The 16244-nt window shown below is 41.4% G+C and overlaps 1 protein-coding gene across 11 annotated transcripts in view; it reads left to right on the top strand.

The window, feature by feature from the left end:
- Nucleotides 1–16244, top strand: part of LOC106991387 (ATP-binding cassette sub-family C member 4-like) — a 589015-nt gene that overhangs the window by 422866 nt on the left and 149905 nt on the right. For 10 of the 11 annotated variants that reach the window (XR_009595284.1, XM_042254994.1, XM_060394635.1 and 7 more), the window contains exons 9-10: nucleotides 7451–7552; nucleotides 15033–15122. The exons of the other annotated variant lie outside the window; for it this stretch is intronic. Coding sequence is in view for 9 of the 10 variants with exons in the window: in XM_042254994.1 (XP_042110928.1) it covers nucleotides 7451–7552; nucleotides 15033–15122 (192 nt within the window). In the remaining variant the exon portion in view is untranslated. The remainder of the gene's footprint in view (nucleotides 1–7450; nucleotides 7553–15032; nucleotides 15123–16244) is intronic. 11 annotated transcript variants of the gene reach the window in all.

A 16244-nucleotide genomic window follows, 5' to 3' on the forward strand; every position in this document is an offset into this window, starting at 1 on the left:
AGTTTTGCTAAGAAAATGCACTGGTAGTAAACACCCTTTTCCAACAACACAAGAGAAGATTCTACACATGGACATCACCAGATGGTCAACGCCAAAATCAGATTGATTCTATTCTTTGCAGTCAAAGATGGAGAAGCTCTATACAGTCAACAAAAACAAGACCAGGAGCTGACTGTGGCTCAGACCATGAATTCCTTATTACCAAATTCACACTTAAATTAAAGAAAGCAGGGAAAACCGTTAGACCATTCAGGTATGACCTCAATCAAATCCCTTATGATTATACAGTGGAAGTGAGAAATAGATTTAAGGGCCTAGATCTGATAGATAGAGTGCCTGATGAACTATGGAATGAGGTTCGTGACAGTGTACAGGAGACAGGGATCAAGACCATCCCCATGGAAAAGAAATGCAAAAAAGAAAAATGGCTGTTTGGGGAGGCCTTACAAATATCTGTGAAAAGAAAAGAAGCAAAAAGCGAAGGAGAAAAGGAAAGATATAGGCATCTGAATGCAGAGTTCCAAAGAATAGCAAGAAGAGATAAGAAAGCCTTCTTGAGCTATCAATGCAAAGAAATAGAGGAAAACAACAGAATGGGAAAGACCAGAGATCTCTTCAAGAAAACTGAGATACCAAGGGAAGATTTCATGCAAAGATGGGCTCGATAAGGACAGAAATGGCATGGGCTTAACAAAAGCAGAAGATATTAAGAAGAGATGGCAAGAATACACAGAAGAACTGTACAAAAGGATCTTCATGACCTGGATAATCATGATGGTGTGATTACTCATCTAGAGCCAGACATCCTGCAATGTGAAGTCAAGTGGGCCTTAGAAAGCATCACTACGAACAAAGCTAGTGGAGGTGATGGAATTCCAGTTGAGCTGTTTCAAATCCTGAAAGATGATGCTGTGAAAGTGCTGCACTCAATATGCCAGCAAATTTGGAAAACTCAGCAGTGGCCACAGGACTGGAAAAGGTCAGTTTTCATTCCAATTCCAAAGAAAGGCAATGCCGAAGAATGCTCAAACTACCACACAATTGCACTCATCTCACATGCTAGTAAAGTAATGTTCAAAATTCTCCAAGCCAGGCTTCAGCAATACATGAACCGTGAATTCCCTGATGTTCAAGCTGGTTTTCGAAAAGGCAGAGGAACCAGAGATCAAATTGCCAACATGCACTGGATCATGGAAAAAGCAAGAGAGTTCCAGAAAAACATCTATTTCTGCTTTATTGACTATGCCAAAGCCTTTGACTGTGTGGATCACAATAAACTGTGGAAAATTCTGAAAGAGATGGGAATACCAGACCACCTAACCCGCCTCTTGAGAAATCTGTATGCAGGCCAGGAAGCAACAGTTAGAACTGAACATGGAACAACAGACTGGTTCCAAATAGGGAAAGAAGTATGTCAAGGCTGTATATTGTCTCCCTGCTTATTTGACTTATATGCAGAGTACATCATGAGAAATGCTGGACTGGAAGAAACACAAGCTGGAATCAAGATTGCCGGGAGAAATATCAATAACCTCAGATATGCAGATGACACCACCCTTATGGCAGAAAGTGAAAAGGAACTAAAAAGCTTCTTGATGCAAGTGAAAGAGGAGCGTGAAAAAGTTGGCTTAAAGCTCAACATTCAGAAAATGAAGATCATGGCATCCGGTCCCATCACTCCATGGGAAATAGATGGAGAAACAGTGGAAACAGTGTCAGACTTTATTTTTGAGGGCTCCAAAATCACTGTAGATGGTGATTGCAGCCATGAAGTTAAAAGACACTTACTCCTTAGAAGAAAGGTTATGACCAACCTAGATAGCATATTCAAAAGCAGAGACATTACTTTGCAACTAAGGTCCGTCTAGTCAAGGCTATGGTTTTTCCAGTAGTCATGTATAGATGTGAGAGTTGGACTGTGAAGAAGGCTGAGCCCCAAAGAATTGATGCTTTTGAACTGTGGTGTTGGAGAAGACTCTTGAGAGTCCCTTGGACTGCAAGGAGATGCAACCAGTCCATTCTGAAGGAGATAAACCCTTGGATTTCTTTGGAAGGAATGATGCTAAAGCTGAAACTCCAATACTTTGGCCACCTCATGTGAAGAGTTGACTCATTGGAAAAGACTTTGATGCTGGGAGGGATTGGGGGCAGGAGAAGAAGGGGACAACCGAGGATGAGATGGCTGGATGGCATCACTGACTCGATGAACGCAGTCTGATTGAACTCCGGGAGTTGGTGATGGACAGGGAGGCTTGGCGTGCTGTGATTCATGGGGTCGCAAAGAGTCGGACAGGACTGAGCGACTGAACTGAACTGAACTGAATGGGTTTCCTAGCACTGCTGTTAGAAAGTACCACAAACCAGGTGGCTTAAAACCACTGGAAGGCATTATTTCATAGCCCTGGAGGCTATAAGTCTAAATTCAAGGTGTCAGCAGGGTCAGGATCCATCTGAATTTGATAAGGGAGCATCCTTTCTTGCCTCTGTTAGCTTTGAGTGGTTTTAGGCAATCCTTGGCATTCCTTCACTTGTAACTGCCATCACTCCAGCCTCTGTCTTTCTCATCAGGTAACTGTTTTTTGGGGTATGCATCTGTCTCTGCATCTCTCGTAAGGGCACCAATCATATTGGATTCAGGGCCTACTCTGTGATCTCACTTTAATTGATTACACTTATAACAACTAAATATCCGAACAAAGTCATATTTTGAGGTAACTGGGGCTAGGACCACAGTGTATCCTTTTTTGTGGGGATCCACTTCATCTCATAATAAGTTCCATGGTTAGTGTGATCCTCTGTGGTGTTAGGGACCCAGACTTGGAGGCTAATTACTTTATAATATTGTGACGGTTTTTGCCATACATCAACATGAATCAGCCACAGGTGTACACATGTCCCCCATCTAAACCCCCCCTCCCATCTCCCTCCTCATCCCATCCCTCTGGGTTTTCCCAGTGCACCGGCATTGAGTGCCCTGTTTCATGCATTGAACTTGGACTGGTCATCTGTTTCACATATGGCAATATACATGTTTCAGCGCTAGTGTCTCAAATCACCCCACCTTTGCCTCGTTCTTTATATCTGTGTCTCTTTTCTGGTCTCACGTTTAGGGTCATTGTTACCATCTTTATAAATTCCATATATATGTGTCAATATACTGTATTGGTGTTTCTCTTTCTGACTTATTTTACTCTGTATATGTGTGTGTGTTAATCACTCAGTTGTGTCTGACTCTTTGCAAACCCATGGACTGTAGACCTCCAGGCTCCTCTGTCCATGGGATTTTCCAGGCAAGAATACTGGAGTGGGTTGCCATTTCCTCCTTTGGGGGATCTTCCCAACCAAGGAATCGAACCCAGGTCTCCTGCATTGCAGGCATATTTTTTACTCTCTGAGCCACCAGGAAAGCCACCATACCCTCTAAACTGGGTATTAGAGGATATCAAAGAGTTCATGTTGTTGGATATTAATGGCGTTGGTAGAATTTTAACCAAACTTGTAAGATAGCAAGGGAAATCCTGATTAAAGCAGAAGACCATGGCAGGGCGCTAAGGTGGCTGATTACTTCCACGGCCGCAAGAGTGCAAAAGAGCACCTGTGATCTGAGACCATGAATAAAGCCAGAAAGCTTTGCAAGGCTCTATACTCAGGAAAATGAGTTATCAGAGGAATACATTACCCTCCAAGGCAGTCTATCAAGAAACTTCCTGATTTAACTCTTGTAGAGGGAGCTTAAGTTTCTTAGAGAATTCATAACATGGACATAGCTGACCCTTGTGGGAACTAGAGCCTGCATTCATGCTATGTATTTGGAATAGCCTGAAAAACCTGTATGTCTTTGATCCAGGAATCCCATTTCAAAGAACCTCTCTCTGGATAGTTAGATATAAACAAGCAAATATTAAATGATATATAGAAGGTTAGTCAACATAGCCTTGTTTGTAATAGTAAAAAGGTGGAAAGAATTCAAGTATCCAGTAGAGGGAACTGGTGGATAAACTTTGGTGCATCCATACAGTTGACTCCTAGGCAAATTTAAAAATAATGAGCTGATCTCTGTGTGCTGGTGGGGAATCATCCTGGGGCTGTCTGTTCCCCCCCGCCCTGCCCCCACCACTCTCCTGGCCACTGTCCCCTCCTTAAGGCCGTCTTGTTAATCAAAAAAAAAAAAAAAAAAAGCAGGACAACATATAATATATAAGAGAGAGAGAAAGAGATGTCTTATGTAAGAAAAAGGGAAATCCCATGCATAATGCTTGTATTTTCAAAAAGAAACATTGAAAGGAGAAGTAAAAGGATAAATGATGAAAATGACTGCTAGGACAGGTGGGGATAATGAGGTGGATGGGGCGGTGGTTCAATCTCACTTGTATTCAGCTTACTGCATAGTTTTGACCTTTCAACTATCTAGTTTTAAAAACTTAATTAAAACCTCTCAAAAGTCAATAGCTAAATGCCTGGCAAATGTACATCCTTTCTGAATGAAACTTCACACTGGTCTGAAGGACAGCAGGGTCAGGGTGGAGAAGCCTACAATCAGTAGAAAGCCTGACAGGGATGGGACTGGTAGTGACTGCACCTTGGAGGCAAAGCATAGGGAGTTGAGGGACTCGGAGACATTCTCTTGTAGGGGAGAAATGTTCACAAATATGAGCATCTTAGCACTCTGTATAATAGGCTACATTTCATCCACCTCATTAGAACTGATTCAAATGCATTTTTAATAGCTGAGTAATATTCCATTGTGTATATGTACCACAACTTTCTTATCCATTCATCTGCCAATGGACATCTAGGTTGCTTCCATGCCTTAGATATTGAAAACAGTGCTGTGATGAACAATGGGGTACACGTATCTCTTTCAGTTCTGGTTTCCTCAGCGTGTATGCCCAGCAGTGGGATTGCTGGGTTGTATGGCAGTTCCATTTCCAGTTTTTTAAAGAATCTCCACACTGTTCTCCATAGTGGTTGTACTAGTTTGCATTCCTACCAACAGTGTAAGAGTGTTCCCTTTTCTCTGCACCCTCTCCAGCATTTATTGTTTGTAGACTTTTTGATAGCAGCCATTCTGACTGGTGTGAGATGGTACCACATTGTGGTTTTGATTTGTATTTCTCTGATAATAAGTGATGCTGAGCATCTTTTCATGAGTTTGTTAGCCATCTGTATGTATTCTTTGGAGAAATGTCTGTTTAGTTCTTTGGCCCATGTTTTTATTGGATTATTTATTTTTCTGGAATTGAGCTGCATGAGTTGCTTGTATGTTTTTGAGATTAATTTGTCAGTTGCTTCATTTGCAATTATTTTTTTCCCATTATGGAGGCTATCTTTTCACCTTGCTTATAGTTTCCTTCATTGTGCAAAAGCTTTTAAGTTTAATTAAGTCCCATTTGTTTATTTTTCCTTTTATTTCCATTACTCTGGGAGGTGGGTCATAGAGGATCCTGCTGTGATGTATGTTGGAGAGTGTTTTGCCTATGTTTTCCTCTAGGGGCTTTATAGTTTCTGGTCTTACATTTAGATCTTTAATCCATTTTGAGTTTATTTTTGTGTATGATGTTAGGTGGTTGACCAGTTTTCCCAGCACCACTTATTAAAGAGATTGTCTTTTCTCCATTGTATATTCTTGCCTCTTTTGTCAAAGATAAGGTGTTAATATGTATGTGGATTAATCTCTGGGCTTTCTATTTTGTTCCATTGATCTACATTTCTGTCTTTGTGCCAGTGCCATACTGTCCTGATGACTGTAGCTTTGTAGTGTAGTCTGAAGGCAGGCAGGTTGATTCCTCCAGTTCCATTCTTCTTTCTCAAGATTGCTTTGGCTCTTCAAGGTTATTTTGTATTTCCATACAAATTGTGAAATTATTTGTTCTAGTTCTGTGAAAAATACTATTGATAGCTTTTGATACCATTGATAGGAATTGCATTGTATCTATAGATTGCTTTGGGTAGTATACTCATTTTCACTATATTGATTCTTCTAATCCATGAACATGGTACATTTCTCTGTCTATTCATGTCACCTTTGATTTCTTTCATCAGTGTTTTATAGTTTTCTATATATAGGTATTTTGATTCTTTAGGTAGATTTATTCCTAAGTATTTTATTCTTTTTGTCACAATGGTGAATGGGATTGTTTCCTTAATTTCTCTTTCTGTTCTTTCTCTCTTGTTACCCACTGCATGTGACCTTGACCCCACTGGCAACACCCAGGCCCAGGCTGGGGAAGACGAAGGTCCTGGTTGCTGTCACTCCCCCTGCCCTGGATTTAGTCACAGGGATGTCCCTGTCTGCTTGAGAGGCTGGAGACAGAGGGAAGGCATCCTTCCAGTCTGCTACATGCAGCTAAAATCCAGGGTTTTTTACCTCAGAAGACAGAAAGCAGGTTTCAAGGACAGCCAGCAGTCTCTGCCTCATGCTTACAGTTTTGGGGACCTTGCGGATGTGGGAGTGGTATAAATTGTTTGTTCAGTTTCTCTACCACTCTAGCGTTCCTCTTTGAATTATGTCTAGCATTTGCAAGACAAGAGGGAGTTTTCTTGTATGTGTTTGTCAGCTTTGTAGCAGCTTATAAGACTGTTTTATTCAGCTACTTTGAATCAATGCTAAGTGGTGTAGAGGATAACAAGAAATGGGAGGTGTGGCCCTTCCTGCTGTGGAGGAGAGAGGGCATTGACTATGGAGAAGAGGCAGTGATTGTGAAAAGATGCTTGTAAAATGTTTTTTAAGATGTAGAAACTTAAGAGCATTTTCTTTTTAGAATGATGACTTAAGTGATAGTTATTGACAAGCAGTGATATGGATTTGACACACACAAGGGGGAAAGCATTGTGTACAGGGTTTGCACTGAGAATCTCTTTCGTTGGTCTTGTGTTCCCAGCCTGTCCCATGCCACCTGATTCCTGACGGCCTGGGAAGGGCCTTCCTCTCTGTGTTCCTCTCTGTGTCCCATGTTGCTTGGCACGTGGTGGGATTCAGTTAGTATTTATGAAATAATTTCCTACCAGCTCACCTGTTTGTTGTTGGTAACACAAAAGTATAACAGTTGAAATGTCCAGGTTCTAAATGTATTGGAGTTTGAAGCCATATTTTCTGCTTAGAGAGGAACCAGTACACTTGTTGAGAAGGTAATAAAGGTAGCCTCATGGCCATAACTCTTTGTTTATCTGTTTTATACACACACACACACACACACGTACTATATATATGTATGTATATACTATATTATATATATGCTATCCATATACTATATTATGTACTATATATTATATAGTATTTCTCATATGAACCAAGACTTAATAAAATACAGTTGTAAAATCATAGGTAGGTATAAATAATAGGTATAAAACTTTTTTCTTTTTTTTTTTTTGCAAATTCCAGAGAAGCAGTTGTTTTGTTTGTGCTTTGTTCTTGCAGTATAAACAATCTATATCTTTCCTTTTTCTGTAGAACTTTCTATCACTTGATGAGATGTCACAGTGCTACCCTCAGCTGCCATCAGATAGTGAAATGATAGTGGACGTGCAAGATTTAACAGGATTTTGGGAAAAGGTAAGAGACTCTCCATTCCAGGGTGGTGACTGCAAAAAGACAACTGTGACATAGATTTATTGGAGAATTTTGATATTTTACACATGCTGTTAAGTGTGAATTGCTCATTTACTGAGAATATGTTATAAAAATTCTCAGAATCAGAATAAGGTTTGCAATGAATGGAGATTAAATATAAAGACAGCATAAGGCAGTTGACATGTTTCTCTCTCTCATTTTCAAGAGAGCTTTCAAAGTATTAGCACATGTTGAATTGAAAGTACATAACATTCTTTTTTAAAATTTTATTTTATTTTCCATTATGTTTTATTATATAATATTAAATGGAAATCCCTGCTCTGTATAATAGGATCACCTTAAACAAAAGATACAGAGCATATATACATCTTTTCTTGAAAACCCAGATCTAATATTTTGGGCATCAGTGGTTTAACAGTTTTTAAACATGGTAATTTCCTTTGGGGTTACTTATGGTTATGAAGTAGACAGACAGAATGCTGCAGTATTGAATGGGTTAACTAACAAATACATAACCAGTTGCTACAGACCAGAGGCTTTGAGGAATCAGTGTACATTTTTTTGTCCTGATGTTCTTACTGTACACTGAATGAGGCCATGTTTTGGATCTTGGCTGTGGGATAAGGTAGGGTCTCCCCCATCCTGAGCTTCTGGATGGTTCTGGCTACTTTGGTGGCAGCTGGAGGCAGGAGGAGACAGCAGGTGGGCATCATGAGCACCAGAGATTCCCAGCTGAATGGTTGCATTGTGTTGTGAGCTGACAGGGAGAATTGGCAATTTTCTAATACTTGGTTTATTTATGAAGTTCAGACAAATAGGAAAAACAACAGAGACTGCTCTCAAGAAGTCTCAAAATATCTCACTCCATGAACCCCTTTAACCAATGACTGAAATGCACCCCCTGGTTCCCTGGTCCTCTGTGTACATCCTCGTGGATCAGTGTGGATTAATCAGGAATACAGAAACCACGTCATGGGGGAGGGAGTTCCACACAGTAAATTAGTTATATAGGAGACGAAAGAGCCAAAAGGGTAAAATGGTGGTAAGTGAGGCAATGCAGGGATTAGTGACAGTAAGAAGCTGTTCCCACCCTCAGGGTTCGAGGGACTAGGGGAGGAGCTGCCTCCATCAGGGGATTGATATCCAGAGCAGGCTCCTGGCCCTGGGGCTGTCAGAGTGGGGACCACAGGGCAAGTGCCCAGACTCTGTAGACTCTTCCTGTCTTCCATGCCTGTGACTCTGTTGTGCCACCGGCATCATGTTCACCTGCTTCTGATTCATCACCTGCCATCCCCACCATCAGGTTTCTCTGGTGGCTCAGAAGATAAAGAACCCACTTGCAATGCAGGAGACCCAGGTTCCATCCCTGGGTCAGGAAGATCCTCTGGAGAAAGAAATGGCAACCCACTCCAGTATTGTTACCTGGGAAATCCCTGGGAAACAGAGGAGACTGGCAGGCTATGATCCATGTAGTCACGAAGAGGTGGACACTACTAAGTTACTAAGCACACATCAATTCAGTTCAGTCGCTCAGTCATGTCCAACTCTTTGCGACCCCATGAATCACAGCATGCCAGGCTTCCCTGTCTGTCACCAACTCCCAGAGTTTACTCAAACTCATGTCTATCAAGCTGGTGATGCCATCCAGCCATCTCATCCTCTGTCGTCCCCTTCTCCTTCCCCCAATCCCTCCCAGCATCAGGGTCTTTCCCAATGAGTCAACTCTTCGCATGAGGTGGCGAAAGTATTGGAGTTTCAGCTTCAGCATCAGTCCTTCCAATGAACACCCCAGGCTGATCTCCTTCAGAATGGACTGGTTGGATCTCCTTGCAGTCCAAGGGACTCTCAAGAGTCTTCTCCAACATCACAGTTTAAAAGCATCAATTCTTCAGCAATCAGCTTTCTTCACAGTCCAACTCTCACATCCATACATGACCACTGGAAAAACCATAGCCTTGACTAGACAGACCTTTGTTGGCAAAATAATATCTCTAATTTTTAATATGCTGTCTAGGTTGGTCATAACTTTCCTTCCAAGGAGTAAGCGTCTTTTAATTTTATGGCTGAAATCACCATCTGCAGTGATTTTGGAGCCCCCGAAAATAAAGTCTGACACTGTTTCCCCATCTATTTCCCATGAAGTGATGGGACCGGATGCCATGATCTTCATTTTCTGAATGTTTAGCTTTTTTTTTTTTTTTTGAATGTTGAGCTTTAAGCCAACTTTTTCACTCTCCTGTTTCACTTTCATCAAGAGGCTGTTTAGTTCCTCTTCACTTTCTGCCATAAGGGTGGTGTCATCTGCATATCTGAGGTTATTGATATTTCTCCTGGCAATCATGATTCCGTCCTGTGCTGCTTCCAGTCCAGCATTTCTCATGATGTACTCTGCATATAAGTTAAATAAGTGGGGTGACAGTATACAGCCTTGACATACTCCTTTTCCTATTTGGAACCAGTCTGTTGTTCTATGTCCAGATCTAACTGTTGCTTCCTGACCTGCATGTAGGTTTCTCAAAAGGCAGATCAGGTGGTCTGGTATAACCCACCAACAAAACAGCAGTAGTATGTTCCCAAATATACAAAATCACGTCCCCATACCTTTTGCACATGGAAATTTACACAGGATGCCTGACTGACTGTGACAGTATCTCCTACTTTAATACAGTAGATTTACCTCCTGCTTGTTATTTTTCATAATACACTTGAAACCTATATGAAAATCACCATTAAAGTTTCATTATAATGGCAGACCCCATACTTTGAATGATCTGTTACCAAATTTCTTTTGTAGTAAACTATGAAACATTATAGAAAACAGCTGTTTTGTTCTTCTTCCAAGATCTTAGTAACATGTTCTCAGACTTCTGTGCAAATCACTTTGTAGTACAGAACACTATGTTCTGTTGTCCTGGCCTTGCCTATGGAAGGACTGTGCCCCTTGCCTGGGTCATTAGTGATTAGGGGCTGTCAGTTTAGGTCATGAGTGAGTGAGAGAGAGTGAGCAAGGGAGCCAGCTCTTTGGAGGGGGAGGGCTACAGACATTGGGAATTTTAGAGAGAAGCTGAGTCTGAATGAAGACCCTGCTGGGTTGGGAGGCAGAAGATAGACATGAGCTCTATAACCTGCTCCCCTAGAAAACCAGGTGGACAAGTGAGGGAAAGGTCTCAAGGACCCAGGTTTCATTCATGAAATGGTGGGACTTGGTCTCAATTTTGAAGCATTAAAATATATATGGGAGCCTCCAAATCACGGGATAGGGGTTTCGAACTGTGGCTGGCCCAGAGCGGGGGCTCAGCTGTTGATCTCTGTTAAATCATTATCCTCTGAACCGGAATAACAGAGAGGCAGATCCCCGGAAACCCTGGGCTGTCAAGTGCTGCCCTCTTCTGGCCATGGCGAAGCAGTGCCCAACCCTGAAGCTTGAACAGGAGTGTAGGGCTGTGACAGGAGCTGGCGTGGGTTATTATCTGTGTGTATCATTGTTTTGTTCTCAACCAAGTGAAAAGTAGTAATATGGGAACCCTAGGTGTCAGATAAGAAGAGAAGCTTAAAACATATTTCTCATGTATTAAAATCTAGCTTCCCCTTGGGAAATATAATTCCTATAAAATATGGGGTTAAGTTTTTGATGATTCAAAGTAATTGTTGTTAAGTAAGTAACTGTTCCATAATAGGTTTAGTTATTTCCAGAGAAACTTTTCATTAGAATATTTTCCAGACCTTTTCATCCAGAAGTATCAAGTGTCAGTCATTTCAGTCGTGTCTGATGCTTTGTGATCCCATAGATTGCCTGCCAGGCTCCTCTGTCCATGGGATTCCCCAGCCAAGAATATTGCAGTGGGTTGCCATTCCTTTCTCCAGGGGGTCTTCCTAACCCAATCAAACCTGGGTTTCTCACAGTGCAGATGGATTCTGTACCGTTTTATCATGGACTTGTGCATTTAATCTTTTAGGCATTTTACTAATCACAATAAGTTTTTTTTTCTGAACACATAAAGTTATTGAGAATTTTCTTTACGCTTAGTACATGTAAGGACACAAACACACTTAACTCTATTTACCTTAGATAGTGCAATAATCTGACTTGCACCTGACATGCCAAGATTTTGTCCTCCCTCGAGTTGGACTGTACACACAACAAACAGCACAACTCCGTGTTTTGTTGTTGTTGTCCCTGTTTAGTCAGGACAAGAAATGCATGTCAGTTCAATTCAGTTCAGTCACTCAGTCGTGTCCGACTCTTTGTGACCCCATGAATAGCAGCACGCCAGGCCTCCCTGTCCATCACCATCTCCCGGAGTTCACTCAGACTCACGTCCATTGAGTAAGTGATGCCATCCAGCCATCTCATCCTCTGTCATCGCCTTTTCCTCCTGCCCCCAATCCCTTCCAGCATCAGAGTCTTTTCCAATGAGTCAACTCTTCTCATGAGGTGGCCAAAGTACTGGAGTTTCAGCTTTATAATCATTCCTTCCAAAGAAATGCATGTAACACATGTAAAATTGAGGCTTTACCACTCTGACCCTTGATGCCATTATTAATGTCCTCATTCCCCATATTTTGTTGTTGTTGTTCAGTCCCTAAGTCATGAACAACTTTTTGCAACCCCATGGACTGCAGCATGCCAGGCTTCTATGTCCTTCACCATCTCCCAGAGTGTGTTCAAACTCATGTCCATTGAATCAGTGATGCCATCTAACCATCTTATCTTCTGTTGTCCCCTTCTCCTCCTGCCCTCTATCTTTGCCAGTATCAGGGTCTTTTCCAATGAGTCCACTCTTTGCATCAGGTGGCCAAAGTGTTGGAGCTTCAGCTTCAGCATCAGTCCTTTCAATATATATTCAGGGTTGATTTCCTTTAGGATTGACTGGTTTGATCTCCTTGAAGTTGAGGGTCTCTCAAGAGTCTTTTCCAGCACCACAATATGAAAACATCAGTACTTTAGCACTCAGCCTTCTTTGTGGTCCAACTCTCACATCCATACATGACTACTGGAAAATCCATGGCTTTGATTATACGGACCTTTATTGGCAAAGCAATGTCTCTGCTTTTTAACAGATTTTTCATAGGTATTCTCCCAAGGAGCAAGCATCTTTGAATTTTATGGCTTCATGCCGGGGTCCAGCCCCAATGGATCCAGGGAATTTGAAGTGGGGACGGAGTCAGTGTCCTAGGAAAAAGCTATTTAATTAGAAGTATAGAGAGAGATTAGAAAAGGATAGTGTAGTAGGAAATATTAGTGGAGAAAAAGAGGCTGAATAACTTGGTTTATGTGGAATACCAATAAAGTTCCAAGACAAGGAACTTGCACCACCTGCGTAGGCCACAGGCGTCTTTCTGTTCTCCCGAAGGAGAGGAGACACTAAGGCCTCCCCGGTCAGATCTTAGAAGCCCAGGCAAAATTAGCAGGCTTGGCGAGTACCCACACTCCAGATGGGAATTCAGCCAGAAAAATGGAGAACAAGAAAGAAACAACACAGGGGAATCAGTCTTTCCAGGAACTGATCCGTCTTCTTTCTTTTCAGGTCCACTTTTATACTTTTAGTTATGCATAGAGATAAATATAAGAAACAGAGTCACTGCAGAGTCAGCTGCTCCGACCCTTATCAGCATATCTTTGTTCTTACAAGGGTCTTACATTTGCTTATAATATCTCCTGGTCTGGAGACCAATGAACATTTTATGGCCCTTATGGTCTTACTTTCTATTGATAAAGGTTAGTCAATCAGAAAACTTGTTTTCCCTTAAGATCTACTTAGTCTTAAGATAGTGATATCATTACATTCTTACATAGCAAGGACACAGTTTATAACAAAGAAAGAGGAGTACAGTGATTTATAACAAAGAGAAAATTCATTAACTCAAAACATACTCCCAGGTGCTTAAGGGTATGGAGGCCTGACTCAACAGTCATTGACTCAACAATGAGAAAAGCCCTATGCTAATTAAGACATTCAAAATACTTCAAACTCTCTGTGCTGTTTATGGTTGAGAGGTAGTAAACAATCATGTGCATAGTGGCAGGAGTGTGGATAATCCTGTCACACAAGCTGTTCTGTTAGCAGAGAGGTTTGACCTGAGTCACCCTTGTCACGCCCAGGAATTTTATTGACTGGAGCTGCAAGTTAACTCCTTCTCCGAGAGAGGTGGGGGGAGGGGGACAGCCCCCTATAAAGTCAGAGGTGTAGGTGAGAGCATGAAACAGTAAAGTAGGCAGACTCTGGTTTTGGGGGTAGATGCTCGGGAACAGGGGGTTTCCTGAGGCTCAATCCCCCCTTTGTGTATGCCGAAGCCTCCTTCCTCATGACCTTTGCCATGGGCGGAGTTCCTCACGGTGGCTCCCGGCAGCTGTAGTCACTTCTTAAGTGATTTTGGAGCCCAAGGGGGGAAAAAAATCTGCCAGTGTTTCCACTTTTGCCATTTCTATTTGCCATTAAGTGATGGGACTAGATAACATGATCTTAGTTTTTCTAATGTTGAGTTTTAAGCCAACTATTTCACTCTCCTCTTTCATCCTCATCAATAAACACTTTAGTTCCTCTTCACTTTCTGTCATTAGAGTGGTATCATTAGCATATCTGAGATTGTTGATAGTTCTGTCAGAATTCTAGATTCTAGTAGTGATTCATCTAGCCTGGAATTTTGCATCACGTAATCTGCATATAAGTTAAGTTAGCAGAGTGACAATATAGCCATGACGTGCTTCTTTCCCGATTTTGAACCAGTCCATTATTCCACATTGGTTTTTAATGGTTGCTGCTTGTCCAGCATACAGGTTTCTCAGGTGACAGGTAACGTGGTCTGGTCTTCCCAACCTTTTTTTTTTTTTTTTTTTGTATTTATTTATTTATTTTATTTTACTTTATAATACTGTATTGGTTTTGCCATGCATCAACATGAATCCACCACAGGTATACATGAGTTCCCACTCCTTGAGAGTTTTCCACAGTTTGTTGTGGTCCACACAGTCAAAGGCTTTAGTGTAGTCAGTGAAGCAGAAGTAGATGTTTTTCTAGAATTATCTTTTTTTCTATGTCCAAAAGATGTTAGCAATTTAATATCTGGTTCTTGTGCCTTTTCTAAATCTAGCTTGTACATGTGGAAGTTTTCAGTTCACATACTGCTGAAACCTAGTTTGAAGGATTTTGATCATTACTTTGCTAACGTGAAATTAGTGCAATTGTGCAGTGCTTGGAACATTCTTCTGTCCAAATGGGAATCTAGTTTTGTTTTGTTTTGTTTTTTAAAAAAACCTTTATAAAGTCAGTTAAAGCTGCCTCAAATCCCTAAAGAAATAAGATTTGATCAGGGGTCTCCAGGACACAGTATCTTAAAATAGAAAAATTTGGTTTATATTTTGCATATCAATTATGTTGACTATTGTTTTCTTTTCCACTTTGTAAAACAATTTGTGTTGCTTTATTGAAATAGGTACATTTTTATAAACTTTAATTTGTAGGCATCAGAGACCCCAACCCTACAAGGCCTTTCCTTTACTGTCAGGCCTGGTGAAATGTTAGCTGTGGTCGGACCTGTGGGAGCAGGAAAGGTAAGTTGTGATGTCTTTTGTCAGCTTGATGCCATGCTGCAGCTCCTGTTAAATTCTCAGAGTTGAGCTCAGAGCTAAGTGTGACACAGTTTGAATTGAGTATATCTAGAAAAGTATTTATCTAGGTGTGTTTCATGGAACATTCATTTTATAAGGAAGTTTGTGTTCAAATAAAATCTGGATAAATGAGCACTGTGTTTTCCTTCTTGCTACTTCACATGGCACAATTGGGAGCTGCTTGTGGGGAATTTGGACGTCTCAGTGAAGGAGATTACTTATGTGACAGCTGTTCAGGATGGATAGAGACAATGGGGACTTCTTTTTATCTTAGTGGCCCTTCCAGGAAATCTGGAGGTCATAAAGACACTTACCGGAAGTTTTGAGCATTTCCTCCTGTGACTTGACGTGATCCTCTCAGTGCACGTGTAGTGAATGTGCAGCCACATGCTGGAGATACAGGTACAGATGTGAGCAAGTCCCTGACTCTCTGCCTTTCAGAGGCAACCAGATTCTAGGGCGAGATACACAGATATATTATTTCAGCCCATTGTGGTGAGCGCTCTGATGGTGTGGATACACACACACCACATCTGAGTGATGTTGAAGATTTGAAGGAAATGTGCACATGCACTTCATCTGAAACAACAAAATACAGAAATCTAAGGTGGAATGTGGGCTCCCCTGGTGGTTCAGTGATAAGAGATTTCGCCTGCCAATGCAGGAGACAGGTTTGATCCCTGGTCTGGGAAGTTCACTTCCCAGCTGTGGAACAACTAAGCCCGTGCACCACAGTTGTTGGGCTTGTGCTCTAGAGCCTGGGAGCTGCAACTACTGAGCCCACGGGCCACAACTGCACAGGCCTGCCCACTAGAGCCTGTGCTCTTCAACCAGAAAACTCCCGTGCACTGCAATGACGACTACACTGCATTGACGACCCAGTGTGAGCAAAAGTAAATAAAAAATTGTGGTATGGCAGAGACCAACATGACGCTGTAAAAAATAAATGAAAAAGATAAAAGAACTAAAAATAAATAAATAAAATTATTTTTAAAAATGTAGGATGTATACATGAAAGGGTGCTGATTTCCTTTATAATGGACTTCTGCACTGCAGACACAACTC

Source organism: Ovis aries, chromosome 10, assembly GCF_016772045.2.
Source record: "Ovis aries strain OAR_USU_Benz2616 breed Rambouillet chromosome 10, ARS-UI_Ramb_v3.0, whole genome shotgun sequence".
In the NCBI taxonomy this organism is placed as follows: domain Eukaryota; kingdom Metazoa; phylum Chordata; class Mammalia; order Artiodactyla; family Bovidae; genus Ovis; species Ovis aries.